At 35.9% G+C, this 19,810-nt stretch overlaps 4 protein-coding genes across 6 annotated transcripts; 1 reads left to right on the forward strand and 3 right to left on the reverse strand.

Annotated features, from left to right (window-relative positions):
- The first annotated feature begins 2,266 nt into the window (after positions 1-2,266).
- LOC102603365 (flavin-containing monooxygenase FMO GS-OX-like 9) lies at positions 2,267-6,545 on the forward strand. The gene is made up of 7 exons (XM_006345103.2): positions 2,267-3,564; positions 3,986-4,056; positions 4,474-4,632; positions 4,735-4,817; positions 5,179-5,314; positions 5,733-5,906; positions 6,020-6,545. The coding sequence occupies exons 1-7, from the start codon at positions 3,012-3,014 to the stop codon at positions 6,209-6,211; spliced, it is 1,368 nt and encodes a 455-aa protein (XP_006345165.1). The 5' UTR covers positions 2,267-3,011; the 3' UTR covers positions 6,212-6,545.
- Positions 6,546-6,791: 246 nt separating this feature from the next.
- LOC107060158 (pentatricopeptide repeat-containing protein At1g08070, chloroplastic-like) lies at positions 6,792-9,624 on the reverse strand. Its single transcript, XM_015307727.1, has 2 exons — positions 7,119-9,624; positions 6,792-7,037 (listed from the first exon to the last, which is right to left on the reverse strand). The coding sequence occupies exon 1, from the start codon at positions 9,508-9,510 to the stop codon at positions 7,738-7,740; it is 1,773 nt and encodes a 590-aa protein (XP_015163213.1). The 5' UTR covers positions 9,511-9,624; the 3' UTR covers positions 6,792-7,037; positions 7,119-7,737.
- A 73-nt stretch (positions 9,625-9,697) lies between these two features.
- On the reverse strand, positions 9,698-13,685 carry LOC102603702 (DNA excision repair protein ERCC-1). 2 transcript variants are annotated; one of them, XM_006345104.2, is made up of 9 exons: positions 13,364-13,685; positions 13,182-13,272; positions 12,133-12,236; positions 11,782-11,881; positions 11,612-11,688; positions 11,263-11,362; positions 11,023-11,094; positions 10,873-10,941; positions 9,698-10,255 (listed from the first exon to the last, which is right to left on the reverse strand). In XM_006345104.2, exons 1-9 carry the CDS (start codon positions 13,603-13,605, stop codon positions 9,932-9,934), a joined length of 1,179 nt encoding a protein of 392 aa, XP_006345166.1. In that variant the 5' UTR covers positions 13,606-13,685; the 3' UTR covers positions 9,698-9,931. The 2 variants fall into 2 exon arrangements, with proteins under 2 accessions (XP_006345166.1, XP_015163214.1); XM_015307728.1 differs by having other exon boundaries at positions 12,061-12,236.
- A 583-nt stretch (positions 13,686-14,268) lies between these two features.
- LOC102604038 (uncharacterized) lies at positions 14,269-18,976 on the reverse strand. 2 transcript variants are annotated; one of them, XM_006345105.2, is made up of 5 exons: positions 18,883-18,976; positions 18,548-18,638; positions 17,210-17,450; positions 16,126-16,804; positions 14,269-15,941 (listed from the first exon to the last, which is right to left on the reverse strand). In XM_006345105.2, exons 3-5 carry the CDS (start codon positions 17,435-17,437, stop codon positions 14,452-14,454), a joined length of 2,397 nt encoding a protein of 798 aa, XP_006345167.1. In that variant the 5' UTR covers positions 17,438-17,450; positions 18,548-18,638; positions 18,883-18,976; the 3' UTR covers positions 14,269-14,451. The 2 variants fall into 2 exon arrangements, with proteins under 2 accessions (XP_006345167.1, XP_015163215.1); XM_015307729.1 differs by lacking the exon at positions 18,883-18,976 and having other exon boundaries at positions 18,548-18,870.
- Between the last annotated feature and the right edge of the window lie 834 nt (positions 18,977-19,810).

Raw genomic sequence — 19,810 nt, forward strand, 5'->3', positions numbered from 1 at the left:
GGTTGCAGAAGAAGAAAAAGGGGATTGGGGGTGGGTGGGTTTGCAGAAGATGAAAGTAGGGGTGGCCGGGTGGATGCTTTTTTTTTCTTTTTTAATTATATAATACATATATTAGTGGGACCAATTTTTTAATAAAAAAGAAAGACGCGCTTAACTATTTTCGTTATGCCACGTCAGCATTAAGGGGGATATTTATTCACTTTAAATGAGATTAGGGGGTATATAAACACCCGTGTAGTTGAAGTATTAAAGTAAGTTTTCGTGCCAAGTTCAAGGAGGGTTTTATGTATTTTCCCAAAAATAAAACTAGAATAACAACATCCCCATCACATAAAAAAAGGAGAAGTTAAAAAATAAAAGAAAATCAACTTTAACATCCCACGTCACAAAAAAGAAAAGATTTACAAAATTTGTGCAGACTACTTTTATTATGGGTCCATGACGAAAAATTTCTAAAACTTTTATAATTGTACCAAGTATCATCTACAGTATAAAAGAAACTAAATTCCAAGGCTCGAGACTTTAATAATTGCATATTTGCATGAGAGAACTTGAAACTTTTTTTGACGTTTCATCTTTTTTCTTTTTTGAAACCTTGCTTTTTAAGTTTCAACAATGAGGTGGTCCTTATGAAATAAAGTTGGTGTTGAAATTATATTAAAAAAAGGTACCATCTATAAATGCCTTTTTCCACATCATTTCGACCAATGGTGTTTGTCTCCAAAGTTTTCAAGCGACTCATAATTTACAAGTAGTAGCACTACTTATTTAAGTGTAAAACATGAGCAATGCTTTTCCTATTATACATTTATACTTGTATTGCACCTCAAAAAGAACTATCACTAGCTATAAATTAATTAAAGATTATCGAATATAATTCTTTCACTCTTAATTAGAAATCTCGATTTGAGTTCTGATAAAAGAATAAAAAAATGTCAAATAAGAGGCTATACACAACATAAATTTAAATTAATTAGGCCCCAAAACGAATAACAAACCAAATTCATGAGTACTCCCATAAACGTGCATGGTGAATGGGTAACATAATCTCATGATTATATATGTTCCCTTGGCTTCAAGAAAGGGGAAATCAAAATGCTGACCCAAAAAGACTAGCATTAACCATCATTCTTCTCTTCTTTGATCCTATATATAGTAACAATGATAGCCTAATTATGTTTAGCATCTACTCTCATGTTTATATGCTTAAGTAATAGTTTATTATTTCTAAAATCAACCACTCCCTAACATGCAAAGTTAATTTTAAAATCTTTCCATGATGTGTGTGTGTGGGGGGGGGGGTCAAAAAATTAGTGAGCAAGTCAAATACAGCTGATAATTGAGTGCCTTAAAATATAGTCTGGCCTACACGTAGGTAATTATACTTAAGAAGTTTATTAGTGTAACCAAGTTAAGCATAAATTAATCAATGTCCTTTTAAATGTATACTTCAATCTATTTGTCCAAGATTTCAAGTCAAGCATCACACACACACACTTTCTCTCGTTGATCTTATTATAGAGAATTTTATAAATTAAATATAATTGAGAGGTTTAAATATGAAAGTAATAAGTTGATACGATGACAATAAAAACAATCTATTTAACATATAATAGTAAATGTTAAATTCTCTTAATTAAATCATGCACGTATTCAATATTTTGAATTTTCTTGGTAAAACTTCTGACTAAACCAACGATTAAACCAACAACAAACTTCTCACAAAACAATTCAATTTCTAATATCTGTATAATTCTAACCAACAAAATGACCATAGTAGCAGCTGGCACAGTAGAGCTATATATCCCATGGCTCGAGGGGTTCTAGGAAATAATTAGTACTACATGTTATTATTATGATGTACTATACTCATTGAAAACGTCTCAAATACACCATTGATAATTTATAATAGTATTATATGTGGATGTGTTAGTTAACTACTACTCCAACTTAATAGTGTAATTTAGAAAGACTCTAAGGAATGTTTAAACTGTACCACCAAATCAAATCACCTACTAAACAAAAGAAGTGGGTCGCACCCCATGCACGTCATATTAATAACAATAATATAGTAGACAGAGGCGGACCCACATGTATAGGTGATGCACGTGCACTCGTTAACTTTAGAAAAAATCATGTGTATATATATGTATATTTATTTTGAAAAACTGGAAGAAACTAAACATAATTAACAGTGCCCTCATGAAAAACATAAAAGGCGGTTGATACCGCTGGTACAAGCAGGCATGATCAACCGTGAGATCATGGTTCGATTCCACTATCCAGTGTCTTCAAATTTTGGGTTCGCCTATGATGATTATTAGTAGAAATCATAAAAGACAGCTAAGAGCTATACAAGTGGCCAATTATTTAGGTAGCTTTGTGCATCTTTGGATGAAAGTTATCCAAAGAGAGCCTTCTGCTTAAAGCTAAGTTCCCCTGACATACATTATGTCGAAACAATTCTTTCTTTTAATTAAAGTAGAAGACTTGTAGAACTAATCGCTCAGAATTAAAGAAGACTTAAAAGAAGTAAATATTTATCCGCACCGCATCGGACTTCAGATCAAAGCAATGAATGCAAGACATGTATCTCTCATATACATAGTTATCACTCAAACCATAGTTATTAAGTGCTATCTATTCTAAGTTTCAAGATGTGATTTAGGTTAATTTGTTCGGTATGGTGTAAACACTGGATAGGGTAGGTATTTAACCACGTAAAAAAATCAAACGAAAAGGGTTAATTATTCTGAGCGACAAGAGTTCTCTTTCCAAAATGGGAATTTCATGGAGACATACGCCAACCAAATTAATAAGTATTATTAGTACTATAATTTAGTCACATGTCTCCTTCCAAGCAAACTCTCTATGATAAGATAGGAGTAGTATATATAATAGCTAATCAGTCTCATTTTTTCTCATTCCCAACATACTCCCCCCCGTTCCCCACTAATCATTTCAAACTTCCAACAACATAAAACACAACGGAGATTTTCCTCATATTAACCATGGTTTCTGAGAGAAATTTGTCCAAGAATGTGTGCATAATTGGTGCCGGACCGTCGGGGTTGGTGGCAGCTAGGGAGCTGAGGAAGGAAGGGCACAATGTGGTGGTTTTTGAACAAAACCATGAGGTGGGAGGGCAATGGCTATATCAACCTAAAGTTGAACATGAAGATCCTTTAGGAAGTAGTAATGTCCTAAAGGTACATAGCAGTATTTATGCATCATTAAGGCTCACTTCACCAAGAGAGATCATGGGGTTTACTGATTTCCCTTTTGTGGTGAAGAAAGGGAGGGATCCAAGGAGATTTCCTGGCCATAAGGAGCTTCTCTTGTATTTACAAGATTTTTGTGAATATTTTGGGCTAAGGGAGATGATAAGATTCAATACTACGGTTGAGTATGTAGGGATGCTGGATTATCCTGAATTTGGCAAGGACTTGAGATGGATTGTGAAGAGCAAAGAGAAGGAAGCAGAGGAACGGGTGGAGGAAGTCTTTGATGCTGTGGTTGTTGCAACTGGTCATTACTCTCAACCAAGGTTGCCCAGCATTAAAGGTTTGTCAAAATTTCCATATCTTTCGAGTTTAAGTTTTGTACATTGATAGAATGATAATGAATATCATCAGATTAAGTTGATCTAAAACAACAGGTAACTGATCATCATAACAAGCTTAATATGGCAAGCTGGAAAGTAAAATACTAATCTACTGAGTTGATTAAATTACATTGGTAGTGTAATAAAAAGATCCCAGAGTTATAACTAACATTATCAATCAAATCAATTCCTTCATAGTCAGGTCATGTCAAGGTACAGTTAAATAAGAAAATCATAAGATCTTTTTATCAAAGTTAATTACAGCATGTATTATATACTTGCATAAACACATAATGCAGAGTTTGTAATTTACTTCTGTTCTTTTTATCCAATAGTATAAGAATGACACTAAAAGCTTTTTTATCTGTTTTGTTTGATAAGGAATGGATGCATGGAGAAGAAAGCAGATGCATAGCCACATTTACAGGGTTCCAGAACCCTTTCGGAATGAGGTAATGCAAAAATCTCTACAATCACAGACAACAACATACCCAGTGTAATCCCATAAGTGGGGTTTGGGGAGGGTAGACCTTACCCCTACCTTGCGCAAGATCTTTTTTACTCAACAATCATAGAGATGAATGATAATCAACAGGATGTCTTTTTTACTTTTTCTATTTCAAATAATAATTGTGTTGCAAGATCCAGAAACATAATTGATTTATAAGCTATAACATCTCATGATGTCATAATTCGAACTCCAGTGCATGTCATATATTCCAATAAAAAATAAAACAAAATTCCAGAATTGCCACAGTGGACCACATCACCATATCATCTAAGTTTTCTCTTAAAGAAGTGTTAACTTTGTTTTGAAACAAACTTCAACTCTTATCCGTACAACTTGCTAAATATTTTTAACTTAGCAGGTAGTTGTGGTGGTTGGAAACTCACTAAGTGGTCAAGATATAGGAATGGAGCTTGTAGATGTGGCAAAGGAGATCCATCTCAGTGCCAAATCTCTTGATGTTTCTGAAGGATTGTCAAAAGTTATATCCAAGCACCAAAATTTACATCTTCATCCTCAGGTTTGTTAAATTAAAAAATTGACGATGCAGTTAACTGAAACATGAAAACCCCAAGACATTTTTCATATTCGATAATATAACTAATCTAGAATGAAAATGCAGATAGATTCATTACATGAAGATGGGAGGGTATTGTTCGTAGATGGTACTTCAATCGTTGCAGACACTATCATATACTGTACAGGGTAAAATGCTCTATTCCCATGCACTTGCCTTTGCTAGTAAAAAAGAAAACTTAAAAGCAGAGACTGAAGATAAACCCCATGTGATGTTCTAACCAGCCTGGGGACTTCATCCATCTACTAGACATTCTAATACTCATTTTGTCTTATGTAGCTTAAACATATATTTATATATATATAAAGAATTTTTGAAGTGTAGTAAAAATTTAAAAAATAATTTGACTTTTATACTTTGATTCACCAGAAGTAGTGAGACAGAACTATGAAGTTCTTAGACATGGTTTTGTCTTAAAGTGAAAACAATCTTGTTACAGCAACAAATAATGACAAATCCAATTGTTTTTTTTTTTTTTGCATTGTACAGGTACTCCTACTCCTTTCCATTTCTTGACACCAAAGGAATGGTAATAGTTGATGATGATAGAGTGGGCCCACTTTATGAGCACACCTTCCCTCCTTCTCTTGCTCCCTCTCTCTCCTTCGTTGGCATACCCAGAAAGGTAACCACTTCCTGACTTTTTTCTTTTTACTTTCCCCGGTGCTTGGCCCCACTATGGGACCTGACTAATCGGGTTTCGTGCTAGGAAGTTCCACTTTGGAGTAAAACGCCCTCTGCCAAAGGCAATTCCATTCTCCGGCCTGAACTTTAGACCTCTAATTAAATATGAAGGGATATTTCCCAGCTACCACCCCACCACAACCACTTCCCAACTGTTAACCCCTACACATTTGTACTACAATTAATCTTCCAATAATTCATTGTGCCTTAATTTCAAATTTAAGAAATAGCTTAGTCCTAATTATATTCTTGGAAAACAGCTTCTATCATTATTTTGGATTACTGTCCATAAATAGATCAGTATCCATGTTTAAGAGATGGAGTGTTAGTTAATAGATCTTCTCTTTTTTATAATGTAGCTCATAGGGTTTCCTTTCTTCGAGTCACAAGCAAAATGGATTGCCCAGCTGCTGTCTGGGAAAAGAACACTCCCCTCATGGGATGAGATGATGCAATCCATCAAGGAATTTTATCGTTCAAGAGAAGTTGATGGCATTCCAAAGCATAATACCCATGATCTAGCTAATTTTGAGGTAAAGTTATCGAAGTTGCTCAAAAACCAATAGTAACAAGTTGACTTGAGCATTTAAGCCACGGCACTAGGAAAACCTACTAAATGTTGTGTTTGACTGATTTTCTTTGGCAGTACTGTGACAAGTATGCAGACTACATAGGATTCCCACATTTAGAAGAATGGAGGAAAGAACTCTGCCTTTCAGTACTAAGAAATGCAGATATAAACTTGGATACATATCGAGATTCATATGATGACAGTGAGATGCTACAAGAAGCTTATCAAAGTCCACACTTCGCTCACCTTGGTCCCGAGACTTTTTGAATCTGAAAGAATAAACACAGATAGAGTGCAACCAATTTTAATTCATTTATTTCTGAAGTAGATTTGTCCAGCTATTTAGTATTTACTAGCTTCTATCAGAGTGGATTTTTTTTTTCTTTCTATATATTACTTTCGACTTCATCCTTACCTATGAAAATAAAAAAAGTCAAAAAGGTATCTGGTTGAATGCTCGACATTTTAATGATGATATTCATGAAAGAAATTTTGTTTTCTTTTATTTAAATATTACAGCTGAAGGCTATTCTCTAAAAATTATTGTATGATATGTGAAGTGAAATCCATTTATAAGACCTCACATTTATGTTCTGATTAGCATCATTTGTAATTTCATTCCTCAATACTTTGTCACCTAATTAAATGAAAATGAGGCACGGTACAACAGTTTCATGAAACTAAAGGATGTTCCTGCACTTAAATAGCTCCTCAAGTGAAAGACTTGCACCGTGAATGCTAATTATTTCAGGGATAATAGGCACAGACAGATTTATGGGCTAACAAAACCAGGCTGCCAAAGCTAGCCCAAGAAGAGGTCAAGAAGCAATGTATTGGTGATGGACTGATGGCAATAACATATTCTGCCTCAACAGTCATACAAAAATTGTAGCTGAAGATTTTATGAAAAGAAGCAATAAATATGTGAAAATAAAAATTAGGGTAGAACGTGATGTACCTTTGGTGTACGCATTTTCCAGCAGAGATTTAGATACTCTGCGTCAACATCATTGTTGTCTAGAAGGTGAACTTCTGATAACATTGTTCTGAGAGTGCACAATCCACATATGAGGCATGCCAAAATGTGTCTCACCTGACAAAACAGCTAATATGCTCAAGAGACTGTTCTACAAACTTGAAAATTAGTCATCTAACTGAGATATGCCATAACTACCTAAGATCATGGATAAGACAAACAGTCAGCACATCAGATTTGCACAGCTAAAAAACAAAAGTGGCTCTGACACTTGAGAGCCTTCAAAGCACACATTCTGCAGTTCCTGAAGTCTTTAGGGCCTTTGGCAGAGTCATACAGCTAAAATGAAAAAAGCTCCGTTGAACCTAGAATATTTCTCAAATATCAAGGACTTAAACTTTCACAAGATAGGTTTATAGTAACAAACCAACTCCAGAAACTGTAATGATATTGGCAGCTTGACTACCCAAACAGATTAGAAGTTCACAATCGCCTCAAAAGGTTTCGCACGGCAGTATCCAAAACCATAAACTGTATCTGGATTTTATCCATGTCGTGCTAGGTTATGTCTGGTATACCAGGGAAAACTAAAATATCCCAAGTAATCCATCCATCAAAATAAGAAATAACTACTTAAGTCCGGTGGCAGATTCTGAGGCCTCTCAGATCACTTTTTCCTGAAGCTCAAAAACAAAAGCTGATAGTAATAATTACACAAATGAGACACGACATCCTCAGTGAAAATTTGCCGGTCTCTGTGCTGTAAGTGCCCCTAATGTGTCAGACGACATAACATCACCTATATATATACTAGGTATCACCAATAATCTTTGCATGAACAAAGACCTCCAGTGAAATGATGGAAGCGCTTTATATCTCTAACAACAATATTTCTTTTATAAACTGCTGAAGCAAGCTTAAAGAATTGGTGGCAGTCCTGACAAATCCTTAAATTCTTCATTATCCTTAATGTAGGCTCAGATGAGTGTAGCAGCCCAAATGCAAGAGCAAGCTTTTCACTGTGGTATATCAGATTATGCTCCTTTTCCTCTTCATTAATATCATACAGAGCTATCTCTGTTTCAGGCACATAACCTGCTAATTTCAACTGATTTTTCATGTCTTGCAACATCTTATGTATTTCCTCATTCCCTGTTTTAAGTGGATCAGATGCCTTAAACTCATAAACTGCATTCTCAATTTCAATTGAACTGCATCCAGGAATCTTTTTAATACCACCGCTGTCCATCAACTCCCTAACTTCTCCAACTTCAGTCCATTTCTTTTTTTGAGTGTGAACATTTGATATTAACACGTAGTTTTCCCCATTCGTTGGTTCCAGTTCCAGAAGCTTACGGAAAGCAAATTCACCAAGTTCTTCTCTTCCATGAAATCTACAAGCACCAAGTAGTGTCCTCCATATTATTGCATCTGGCTTTAGTTTCATAGAATGAATAATTTGCATAGCTTCATCCAAGAACCCACCACGTCCAAGTAGATCAATCATACACCCATAATGCACAATCTTTGGCTGCAATCCAAACTGATTTATCATGCTTGAGAACAGCCTTCTACCTTCCTCCACAAAACCTTGGTGACAGCAAGCACATAAAACACCGAGGAAAGTAACATGATCAGGCTTTAAGTCTTCTACAATCATCCTATCAAAAGTCTGCAATGCAGCCTCCCCTTGTCCATTCATGGCATATGCCGAAATCAATACATTCCATGTATAAATATTTTTTAACCCCATAGTTTCAAAAACCTTTTTTGCCTCATCAATGTCTCCACATTTAGCATACATATCAATTAACGCAGTACCAACATATACATTCACTCTCAACCGATTCTTGACAATATAATCATGGATCCACCGCCCTTGACTCAGAGTTCCTAAATGAGAACAAGCTGATAAAACTCCAACCATAGTGACCTCACCTGGTTTAACCCCAGAAGCTAGCATCTCCCTGAACACATCAATTGCTTCTCTGAACATCCTATTATGCGTATAACTCGTGATCAACGAATTCCACGTAACTACATTTCGCTCAGGAATTTCATCAAACAGTTGATGAGCATCATCGGGTTGTCCACATATACCATACATGTAGACCAGAGCAGTGTTTGTATAAACATCGGAAGTGAAACCCAATTGAATTGCATTACAGTGGATGGATTTCCCAACTTCTCCACAACATAACTGAGCAACAGACTTGAGAACGCTGGGGAATGTTGAGGAATCAGGAAGGATATTCAGTTTACGCATTTGGGTGTAAACGAAAACTGCACGCGAGTGATTTTTTGAATCCGTATAGCGTCTGATAAGTGTATTACATAAATTAACATCAATGGAACGAGAGAACTCGTGGAATAGAAGAGAACTAGGAGTAAACTCATTTGAAGAGATAGAAGAATCAATCAATTTCATAAGCGAGAATTGATCGATTGGTTTATCGCAGGCTACCTTTCGATTCATGTGGCTCTGGGCAGGGATTTCACGCATTGGGAAATCGACTGAAGCTGAGATTGTATAAGCTCGGAAGCCATAGGCGGATGAAAACTGTGTAAAGGTCTTCAGTGATGCTTTCATGGTTAAGCAAATTGCAAGCTTTCTGCTACAATACTATTTTCCTGCTATTGTTGCACTAATGATATATAGCTTTGGAATATCTAAATTTAAAATATTACATTAATTTAATTCGATAGAGCTCAAAAGATTACTCAAATTGACTCGTGTGAAGTAAAATGTGACAAAGTAAATGGGAATGGAGGGAGTAAAATTTTCACTGCTCCAATTATATTTTCATATTCAAACACAATTTCAACTTTCAAACACTACTTTTTTAAAAAAACCTCAACTAAATCATGCCCAAACATCTTCTGAATATTTGTTCACTACTTATCTTCTATGAGTTTTCCCGTTAATTTATAACGAATTTAACTAAGAGAGATCAAGCAAATGGGGAAAATTTAAAATTAGGAACATTAGCATGAAAGGAAGAGACCAAGATTCAGCAGTTGTTGCTGCCGTTCGTGTCTCCTGTTTTAGCTTCTTCGTTAGTACTGCACTTCCCTTCTTCCTCTTCTTGTGATTTATTCTTCTTTCTTGTAATTTTGTGCGAGTACTTAGCAAAAGCAGCCGAAAGTGCTGACTTGACAGTCACTTCGGGTTCTTTCTTCTCACTGTTGCTTGTATCCACAATTTCCTTCTCATCTTCCTTTGTGTTGCTGGAGCCAGGATGAGATTCATTAGCGACTGAAGTTTCTGGAATGCATTGGCGTTTTGGCACTTCTCGCTTGAAAGGTTCATGAAAAGCATCATACAAGCGTTTTACCTGATCCATCACAAGTTCGATGAGTACATCAAACTGAAGAAAGAAGTAACTGGCAATAACATTGAAGCACTCTGAAGGATCTTAATAACTAGCTCATTGATTTTTTTTTCTCTTGTAACAATGTATGTCAATGGAAAATATTAAGAACTTCTAGTGGTAGTGGATCCAAATTATAATAAGGAACAAATAGGTTCAAATGGAGCAAAATGGATAGTGAGGATTTTTATAGCCAACCCGACAAACTTGGGATTGAGGCATAGTTGTTGTTATTGACTTTTTGCTTCTCCAAATCCTCTATAAGACGGCTTCCATTCATAAAGCACTTCTATGATAAAACACAACCAGAGAGGCAGTAAGATGAGACAAAATTGCCTTAATTGCCATCACGAATACTGGTAACGTTTACAACATAGTGATGCCTATGGCTAGAAAAACATGAGCTTCCTCGATATAATTTGAAACGACAACCAGCAACAAAACAAATAACTTTCTCATTGCCCCAAGCGAAAAATTAATCCAACAAAACCATACAAAACATACAACCAACACACAGAAAAGAAAAAAAGAAAGACAAAGAAGCAAACAAATTGGAGAACATGGATCACACGGAAAGATACCTTGCGCTCTCCTATGCCAGGGCAACGAGCAAGGTCTTCCATAGATGCATCCATCACATGAGAAAGAGACTGCAAAGAATCTCACTATCTTAGGAATTGACTTGAAAAAGAAAATAGTTTCTAAACATTCCACTGCAATTTCACTCTTACCCCAAATGTTGACCCAAGAGTCACAACATCTGTTTTGTTAACATGTCGTATTGACGTCAGAGCATGATTCAGCTACAATGAAACAATAAACCACATTTTGGTGTGCTCATATCAGAGAGCTTAGGGGGGGGCAATCCATTCTTTGACTATTTTCTTTTCAGACAAGTTCCTCAACATAATTTGAGTCATCCTGCATCGGAAAGTAATTTACTGAAAACTGTAATCAACTGACACACATACCCGTGATAGGTAGTCTCCATCCATTTGGCCCTGAATGAGGTCGGCGGGCTTATTTTCATAAACCTTTACCGTCTCCAAGTACCGTCCGCATTCTTCCAAACTAAAAAATTTAAGCAATTTAGGTGTTTGCCAAAAACTGCCTTATACAGATCTTCAACAGAAACAACAATAACAAGAGTCGTCTTTTCTCAACTGATCTTTTTGCGGCACAGCCACACAAGGCAGGGCATAATGATGTGCAGTGATGAGTCATAATAGAAGAAAGCAGAAACATCTCAGAGTAATTCCAAGATGTTTCTAAGCAAGCATACCACTTTATGAAGTTAATATAACCAAACATAAGAGGTACCTCCATCCACACAACAGAGTGCAATCATGAAGGAGAGAAGTTCTGGTAACTTCAAGTAAAGGCTTGATAACATCTTCCTGGACCCAAAGACAACCATGAGCATGAGTCAAGTTATTGTACAAGCATCAAAACGAAAATATGAAGAAGTCAAAAAGTATTAAAGGGCTTACAACATCAACATGGCACAAAATTATGCGGAGTCTAAAGTTCTTCTGCAACTCCCTTATCCGAAAATACAAGTAGTCTGGATGAAGCAGATGATACCGGAGGCTACACCAGAAAAGGGAAGGAAAAATAAAGAAGGGTAGAATGTCAAGCAGTAGTACAAATGCACTATTGGAAAAAGATACCAAATGTATATTTTTACAAAATCATCTACCAAGTCAAGCTTAGTAACCAATCTTCATAAGAAAATAAAGCAATCATTATAAGAATTCAAATACAGGCACCTATTGTCAGAAACTATATGATTCTTCCAATAGATTGTGTGCAAGATGAACAGAAATTGGAACCCTTCAAACCTCAAATAAAGAGCACAAGTGTTTGGGCCCAATAAGTAGTCACAAACAATATCTGCAAAAGTCCACCTCACATTCCTGATATGTTTTAGCAACGGATTTCCCTTCTGCATCCGAATAGAAAGAACAGAATAAATAGACAAAATTTACAAATAGCTTGCTGCGAATATGCATATGCAAAAAATCTTCATTTCAGAGTCGCACCACTAACTTTGGCAACTTGGGTTCACTCATTATAGGAAAAGTTAAAGTTCAAAAAATCTCTTGTTTGTTCAGTTTCTAGCTTGTACTAGTCAATTAAATATATTTGCTATCCATAGTCCATTGTATACAGTTAGTAGGCAGAAGATGTGTTTTTTCTCTTTACAGTGGTAGAGTATGGAGCATCAATCTGTTCTCATATGTACTATTACTACTATGCTAGCATTCTCTTATCTTTCAACGTTATTACTACTAATGTTTTCTTTACTTCAGTTAAATATTATTACAATTTGTACTTTTCTTTCTTCATTATTTTCATCATAGCTTCTTATTTATGTAAATCGAGAGTCTTTCAGAAACAACCTCTCTACTTCAACAAAGATACGTATAAGGTTTGCGTACACCCAACTCTCCCCAGACCCCCATTTGTGGGATGGTATGTTGTTGTAGTCCATTGTCATATAGCTTGGTCAGATAACTAAGAAGGCCACTTTGATATATACGAAAATTTTCCAATGCGTGCAACTAGTCTTTTGGTTCAGGTGCTAAAAGGCATACAACCAGTTTATAGAGGCATATGACTAGGACACAATATTGATGCTAGTACATTCTCTCTAATTGTGGATAGGTTAACTTCAAATTAAAACAAAGAATATAATAGATGCAGACCGAGCTTAGCAAAACAACATGAACCAAATTCCACTACGCAAATTTACATGCTCCCGTGAAGGTGGAGGCTAATTACACATCAAAATAATAGGAATATTATAATAGATGGACAATTTTGAGCTAGTCCACAAAATTCTCCAGATGCAATGTTGATTAAATAAAAGCAAAGCAAAAAATCTCACCTGTCTATTGCTAACAAGTATAGCATTTCGATTAGCTGAAGATGAGGGCGTAGACGATGATGAAGTATTAACATCTGAACTATTAACCGGTCTATATAATAAAAAAGAAAAACTCATAAGCCAATCAGAATTTCAAATGCTACAAAGTCAAAGTCACAAACATTGTGAAAATTCAAACAGACCTGGGAGTGGCGGATTGAGATGAGGAAGAAGGCTGAGTATTAGGAGGTGGGGGAGGGGAGTAGAATTCGGAGTTCTTGACGAATTTGAATGCTTGAGAGAAAGAAGGGGTAGGGTTGAAGAGAGAAGATGACGACGACGTCGTTTTGGACTGAGAAGAACTCTCCATAACTTCTTCATAGGAAGGAATCTGTATCACGAAGCTCTTCTTCTTCTCTCCTCCTTCCCGCTCTGCGTCTCCCATTTCGTTACTGTATTTTCTCCTTCTGCTTTCTTTTCTGTTTCGCCGCCATTTTTTCTGATTTTCACCCACCAAATACTATCACCAAACCGACCCGAATTTTTTATTTTATTTTTTTGCATAGTTTTTGACAGGAATTTAATTGAAATAAATTTTTCCGGAAAATATTTCCCTTCCTACTAAAAACACGTGCAAAAGTATATTTTCATTTAAGCCGCCAACAACAATAACAATACTCAGTGAAATCTCTCCAAGTAAGGACTGAGAAAGATAGAGTACACACCTTACCACTATCGGAGATAGATTATAGATAAATTGTTTTCAAAGAGCATCAATATATTTTCATTTAAGCCAACAACAATAAAAAAAAATAGTAAATAAATAAAAGCATATTCAAATCAGGAATATTAATTCTCTAAAACTTAAATCAGTTGTTTTGTAATACACCCATAATTAAAAATTGGTATTTTAAAATGTGAATTGGATTAAGTGATTGGTTTTTCTTTCCTTTTTACAAGCAGCAAACAAATGATTCTGATTTATGTATGCATTTAACAATGTTTTCACTGAGATGTTATGAGAACATTTACTGTAAATTCATGAAATATGGGAAGGTTTATCAAACTAACAACAAATTGTTGTTATCTTTGTCATTACCATTGTAACTTCAACATGAGTAGTTCCGCATTGCACCAAAAAAATAAAGTATGCTATACGAATTCGGGTTACTACCTGTACATACAATTCCAAGAGCAGAAATGCCTCAAAAATAAACTACTCCTATGAATCAACTTTGTGCACCATATAATATTTTCATGAGTCCAAAATACTGGCTCTAAAAATAACTAATCAGCTAAAAGAGAAGATACAACGAGGTCTTCGACTGTTTTGCCGTTCTTTTGTTAACCCCCAGCCTTTCCAGACTTTCTCTGTAATGCCTTCCTTGTCATTACTAGGATGTGGTTGTAACAGTGAGCATGTTGTTCTTCTCGCAATAGGGGACCATCTCCTACTTCTCGAACTAGCCCTGAGTGGAGTTTTCCTCGATGGACCTGATTCTGATGCAGCAGTTGCAGGTGACTCTAGACCTCCATTCAACTGATGCAGAGAAACAGAGGCACCAGCAGGATGTGGTTCTGTTTGAAGGACCCTCTGATAGTTTGCTCTCCTAGGTTGGCTCCTCCTTGTCCGACTATGCAAAGTATTGCATACTGCTTCCTTCTCAGTTCCCCCTTTGCGTGTGAGCTTCACGACCTCATTGCAGTTGCTCCTGTCTGATATAAGTGTATTGCGATGACAATGGAGGTTCGTGAATTCTCCAACCTCTTTCTCAGGATTACTTGCCGAAGAAGTTGCAATATCAGCAAGCCAGCCCAGAGTGTCATGAGAAGCTTCAGATGGTCCACCTTTGGCAGTCTTTGAATTTCCCCGAGATGATGAAATAAAAAGCAGGATCTCTGCTGCAGCCCTGTCGGTTTTTCCAGCGTGATCATTCATGTGGTATATTTTAGACCACTGGACAGACTTACCAATTGTTTTGTCCAGAGAATCTCCTCTAGGTGGAGAATATTCCTTGTTTTCTGGGCCTATAGGAGCTTCCAAATCTCTGTCCACAGGAGTCATTGTTGCTTCACTGTGACCAGATGAAAAAGTTTCGTCCTTGATGCAGGACATGTTAATGCAAGAATTAGTTGTCAGAAACTTGCTATCACTTCCAGGTCCTACAAAGTGACTATCCCTGCTAGATTTACCAGATTCGACTGCAGAATCAGGACTCAGGATACAATCAAGAAGAACGGTTCCACAAATCTCTCTTTCTACACCTTCAGAGAGATTTAGATGTGAAATGGAGGTAGGGGTGGTAAGCTGATTGTCAGACAAATCGGCATAAGGTGTGCAATTCAAGTCCATACCCTTCATTGAACTCATGCTATCTGGAATGTCAGATAGCTTAACAGCATCAGGTTTTCCAGATGTAGATTCATTATCACCATATTTCATCAAGCATGAGCCTGATGTGCCAGAAGTTGGACTAGAAGCACTACTGTTGTACAGGTCACTCTTCTTTCCAGTGAGACTAGAGTTCCCAACAGAAGAGTTAGGACTCTTACTGAGTGATGAATTAGTAATAAAGCATGGAAGAGCTTGAACTGCAAAGGGTATCTCCTTCATTTTTTTCCGAGAAGAAACTAGCAATGATTTGTCAATTCTTGTTCCATTATGACTCTTATCTACAAATCCAGGAGATAAACTTGCTGTTTGATTACATTGAAGAAGTGTCGTCTCAACAGAAGAAACTTCATCAGAAGAATTCATGTTGCTTATATCTCCCCCTGTAACTGCAGGTAATAAAAATGAGTGAGAATTTCAATCTACCAACATTTTGGTGATACATTAAGAACATAAAAAGGATCTGATGGAAGAAATACAAAAGCAGTCATTTTGTGCAAACAAATGTTAAGAGCATCCTATCAGCCTACATATTGTATTTAGGATATTGTCTTTAGAGAATATTCAGAATACCTTCTTTCTCCAGAGTTGAGCAGTCAGCATGCACTGTTCCAGATAGATCCTGATCCATGTTGCTGATTTCCTCATGAATGTTAACAGACTCAAGTGCAGAATTTGGATACCCTGTTTCATCAAGCTGTATTGGTTCATTCAGGTCAAACAAAAGAAAGCTACCCCTAGGACTTGAGTTAGAAATTGAAGGATCTCCTGGATTAGCAAAGTTGACTTTTGAACTATCCTGAGGTTGAAGCTCTGAAATCACAATATTGGGCCCTTGAACAGAACTTTCCCTTACAAATTGTTCTCCGTCTTCAATATCCATGTATTCTTCTGCAGGAAGTTCAAGATCCAACATTCTCTTCCTGGATGCACTGCTCTTCGAAGAAGATATTTTCCTTTCTTTTGTAACATTTTGTTCAGCCAATAAGTCAGCACCTGATGGCACTCTCTGACCAGCAATAGAATTTGAAGAACCTTGAAAAGTTTCTCCACATAGTGTAGATGGCTCAATGCTTGTGAGGTCTAAAACCATCTGGCAGTGGGATTTCTGAGAAATTTCAGACCTTAATTGTGACACAAAAGACTTCGACTCTAATGCTTGCAAGTGTAAATGATCCTCCACTAGTTTTCTCCTCCTAATCTCCTCCATTACCTCCCTTTGTCTTCTATGTACACGATGTAGTTCATTGACCTGAGAAAGAAAACATGTTTTAGACTTGTATATGGTTCTGATCCATTCAGAGAATCACCAACTGATTAAAGCATTCCAAAGACTACTATCGCCCAAGACCAACAATAATTATAAAAAGATCCACAGCATCATTGCAATCATTTGCAATATCTGTCCCGCCCCACCTTAAACAATAAAGAAGAAGAATATCAGATAGAGTAAAGGAGAATATCTAGAAGAATTTTGATTCTAGTACCACAGTTTAATTCTAGATCACCTGACACTTCAACAAACATGAGAGGACTCATAGGCATAATTATTTTACATGCAAAACAAATTGAAGGGTTCAGTCAAAAGACATATTAAATTGATTGGATGATGACCTGATCTTTTTCAAAGAGTAAGATCAAAGGCTCGTGTCTATACCTGATATCTAAATATTGCTTCATGCTTGAGTATTGTCTGCTTCAATATTTCCTTTTGATGAACTAATTCCAGGTTCTGGTCCGCCATAAATGGAGGCAAGGAAACATAGAATCCTCTGGCACCGTTCCAGGCGATATCATTGTGTTGTATAGACCATGAATTCCCACCAAGGCTCCCACCATTAAGATCTTTTGGATGGTATCCTGGGAGATAGCTTGTACACTGCATTTTCCGCCCCACCCTAGGACACAATAAAAAATTCACAAGTTTAGAATGATGTGCATACGAAACAAGATAGTTAATACCACAACACAAATAATACACCATTATGTTACAACAGAGAAAGGAATATAGAGAAAGACACTGAAAAGTAGGTCACAAAAGGAGAGAGAACTATTCCATGATGCTCAATTTTCTGTTATGTCCTCTTAAATTCAAACAGAACTTATTGTACTTCGATGTGTCGAGAGGGAGATTTATATCGAAAAGAATAACAGCGATGCATTATTCTCTATGAATATGTCATGCACTCTCTAATCAAACTAAACTCAATTCTCCGTATCATGTTAATCTATTTCACACTGTCAAGTTCAAGGGCCGAATGATAAACGAGTTGTGAACATTATAAAATTTTGGAATCAAACATGAAATAGAGATTATGATAAAGAGGCAGCAACACAACTACAGATTCAAATATAACTACAATTATGTGGAATCATTTGTCTAAAGTTGAATCCAGACTTGAAAATCATCCATGCAATTTGAATGAAGGAAGCTGAGAATAAATCCAACATCCACAAAAACAATTAAAACAAGAAACACTTATGAACATACCAAAAAGGAGACAAAAAGAAAGAAACCCATCTTCCTTTTGACTTCGAAAACATTGGGAGAAAAAAAAACAGAAAATGTCAGTACTGCAAAATCCAACCCAAAATTTGAACAAAGTCATGAGGAAGAAAGGGTCAACAATCATAGATCCAATCATCAGTTGGATTATACTGATGCATAAACTCAGAATGGGCTAAGAAAAAGAGAGATGAAAGAAGAACAAAAAGACCCCAACATTCAAATCCGCAAATATGCACAAACAAAGATGCAATCATCAGTTGGATTATACTGATGCATAAACTCAGAAGGGCGAAGAAGAAGAAGAAGAAGAAGAAGAAGAGATGAAAGAAGAACAAAACACCCCAACATTCAACTCCACAAATATGCACAAACAAAGATGCATCTATGAACATCCAAACTACCCAGATGAAGAAAATCACAAAAAACTAAACAACCAAAAGAACAAAAACAGCAAATCCACTAATTGAATGAATTTGTAGAAATTACCAGATACGAATTCTTCGAAATGGGTTCACCTCACAGAAAACAAAAAACCCAGTAACAGATCAGTAATCCAAGACAACCTCCAGCTCATAAGCTAAAACAAATCCAACAAAAAAAAACCATTATAGACAAAGGTATAGATAAGCTGAAATATCATAGACAGCTTGTAAGAAAAGCCAAGAAAGAAATGCTACAGAAAAAGTCCGTTGTCAATCAAGAAAAAACACGGAAAAAATGGCGTTTTCAGGATCTGCTGGGACCAAGTAAAGTCCCTTTTACGAAAGAAGATGCGGCCCCTGGGTCTGGGTAAAAAGAGAGAAGAAAATGAAGAAACTTACATTGGAAGAGAGAGACATATATGGTCATTTGTCAACATTCAAAACACTATCTTCTTTTGATTTAACATCTTTTTCTTGGAGTTTTCTTGATGATGAAGTGTAAGATTTATGGATTTTTTTTCTTTAGATTCGTTCCACTATTCTTGTCCTTTTGTCTAATGGATCTACACCAATAGTACTATTTCAAACTAATTCTTTTTGGGTGAAGTAAAACTTCTTCCAAGTTTCATTTTTTATCAAGATTTTTTTTTTGAGATTTTTTTTTTTTTACTTGGTTTATAGTATTCTAGTTGGGATTTAATTGATTTTATCTAAATTACCTTTTAAATAATATAATTGATTTTTTTACTTGAATTAAATTGATCAAATAGTGAAAATATAAAAAGATGTATTTTAATAATTTAATGATAAAACGATTAATTTGACAGCGCGGATGAAAAAAATTTGGAATATAGATTTAGTGGCGCATAAAATGATTGATCTGACGACGCGGATAAGGAAAATTTTGGAATATAAATTTGGCGGCGCATAAAACATTTAATCTGACGGCGCCGACAGAGAAAATTTGGGATGTAGATTTGCCGGCGGATAATACGATCAATCTGGTGGCACCGATAAAGAGAATTTGTGATGCAGATTTAGCGACGTCGACAAAGAGAATTTAGAATACAAATTTAGCGGCGTCGACGCAGAATGGGATTAATTTGAGTTTTGATATATAGATTTGGCGGCGCCAACAAAAAAACTTTGGGATTTAAGATTATAAAACTAAACAATTTTGAGTATGGAAAATCTATTTTTATTATGCTTGTGAATAGGTGAGAATTTGATATCCTATCAAAAAATTATAATTGAATAATAAAGTGATTGATAGATTAAGAGAGAATGAAACTAATAAGTTCTAATATATAAATTTGGCGATACCGAC

The sequence above is a fragment of the Solanum tuberosum genome, unplaced genomic scaffold, assembly GCF_000226075.1.
Source record: "Solanum tuberosum cultivar DM 1-3 516 R44 unplaced genomic scaffold, SolTub_3.0 scf00062, whole genome shotgun sequence".
NCBI lineage: Eukaryota > Viridiplantae > Streptophyta > Magnoliopsida > Solanales > Solanaceae > Solanum > Solanum tuberosum.

Coding starts and splice junctions, on each gene's coding strand:
- LOC102603365 (XM_006345103.2), top strand. CDS start 3,012: ATGGTTTCTGAGAGAAATTTGTCCAAGAATGTGTGCATAATTGGTGCC. Junction 3,565..3,985: donor AAGGTTGCCCAGCATTAAAG/GTTTGTCAAAAT, acceptor TTGTTTGATAAG/GAATGGATGCATGGAGAAGA. Junction 5,315..5,732: donor TCGTTGGCATACCCAGAAAG/GTAACCACTTCC, acceptor TTTATAATGTAG/CTCATAGGGTTTCCTTTCTT.
- LOC107060158 (XM_015307727.1), bottom strand. CDS start 9,510: ATGAAAGCATCACTGAAGACCTTTACACAGTTTTCATCCGCCTATGGC.
- LOC102603702 (XM_015307728.1), bottom strand. CDS start 13,605: ATGGGAGACGCAGAGCGGGAAGGAGGAGAGAAGAAGAAGAGCTTCGTG. Junction 11,689..11,781: donor TTTTGTGCCATGTTGATGTT/GTAAGCCCTTTA, acceptor CTTTGGGTCCAG/GAAGATGTTATCAAGCCTTT. Junction 11,363..11,611: donor ACTCTGTTGTGTGGATGGAG/GTACCTCTTATG, acceptor TAAATTTTTTAG/TTTGGAAGAATGCGGACGGT.
- LOC102604038 (XM_006345105.2), bottom strand. CDS start 17,437: ATGCAGTGTACAAGCTATCTCCCAGGATACCATCCAAAAGATCTTAAT. Junction 16,805..17,209: donor AAGCAATATTTAGATATCAG/GTATAGACACGA, acceptor TTTCTTTCTCAG/GTCAATGAACTACATCGTGT. Junction 15,942..16,125: donor CTCAACTCTGGAGAAAGAAG/GTATTCTGAATA, acceptor TATTACCTGCAG/TTACAGGGGGAGATATAAGC.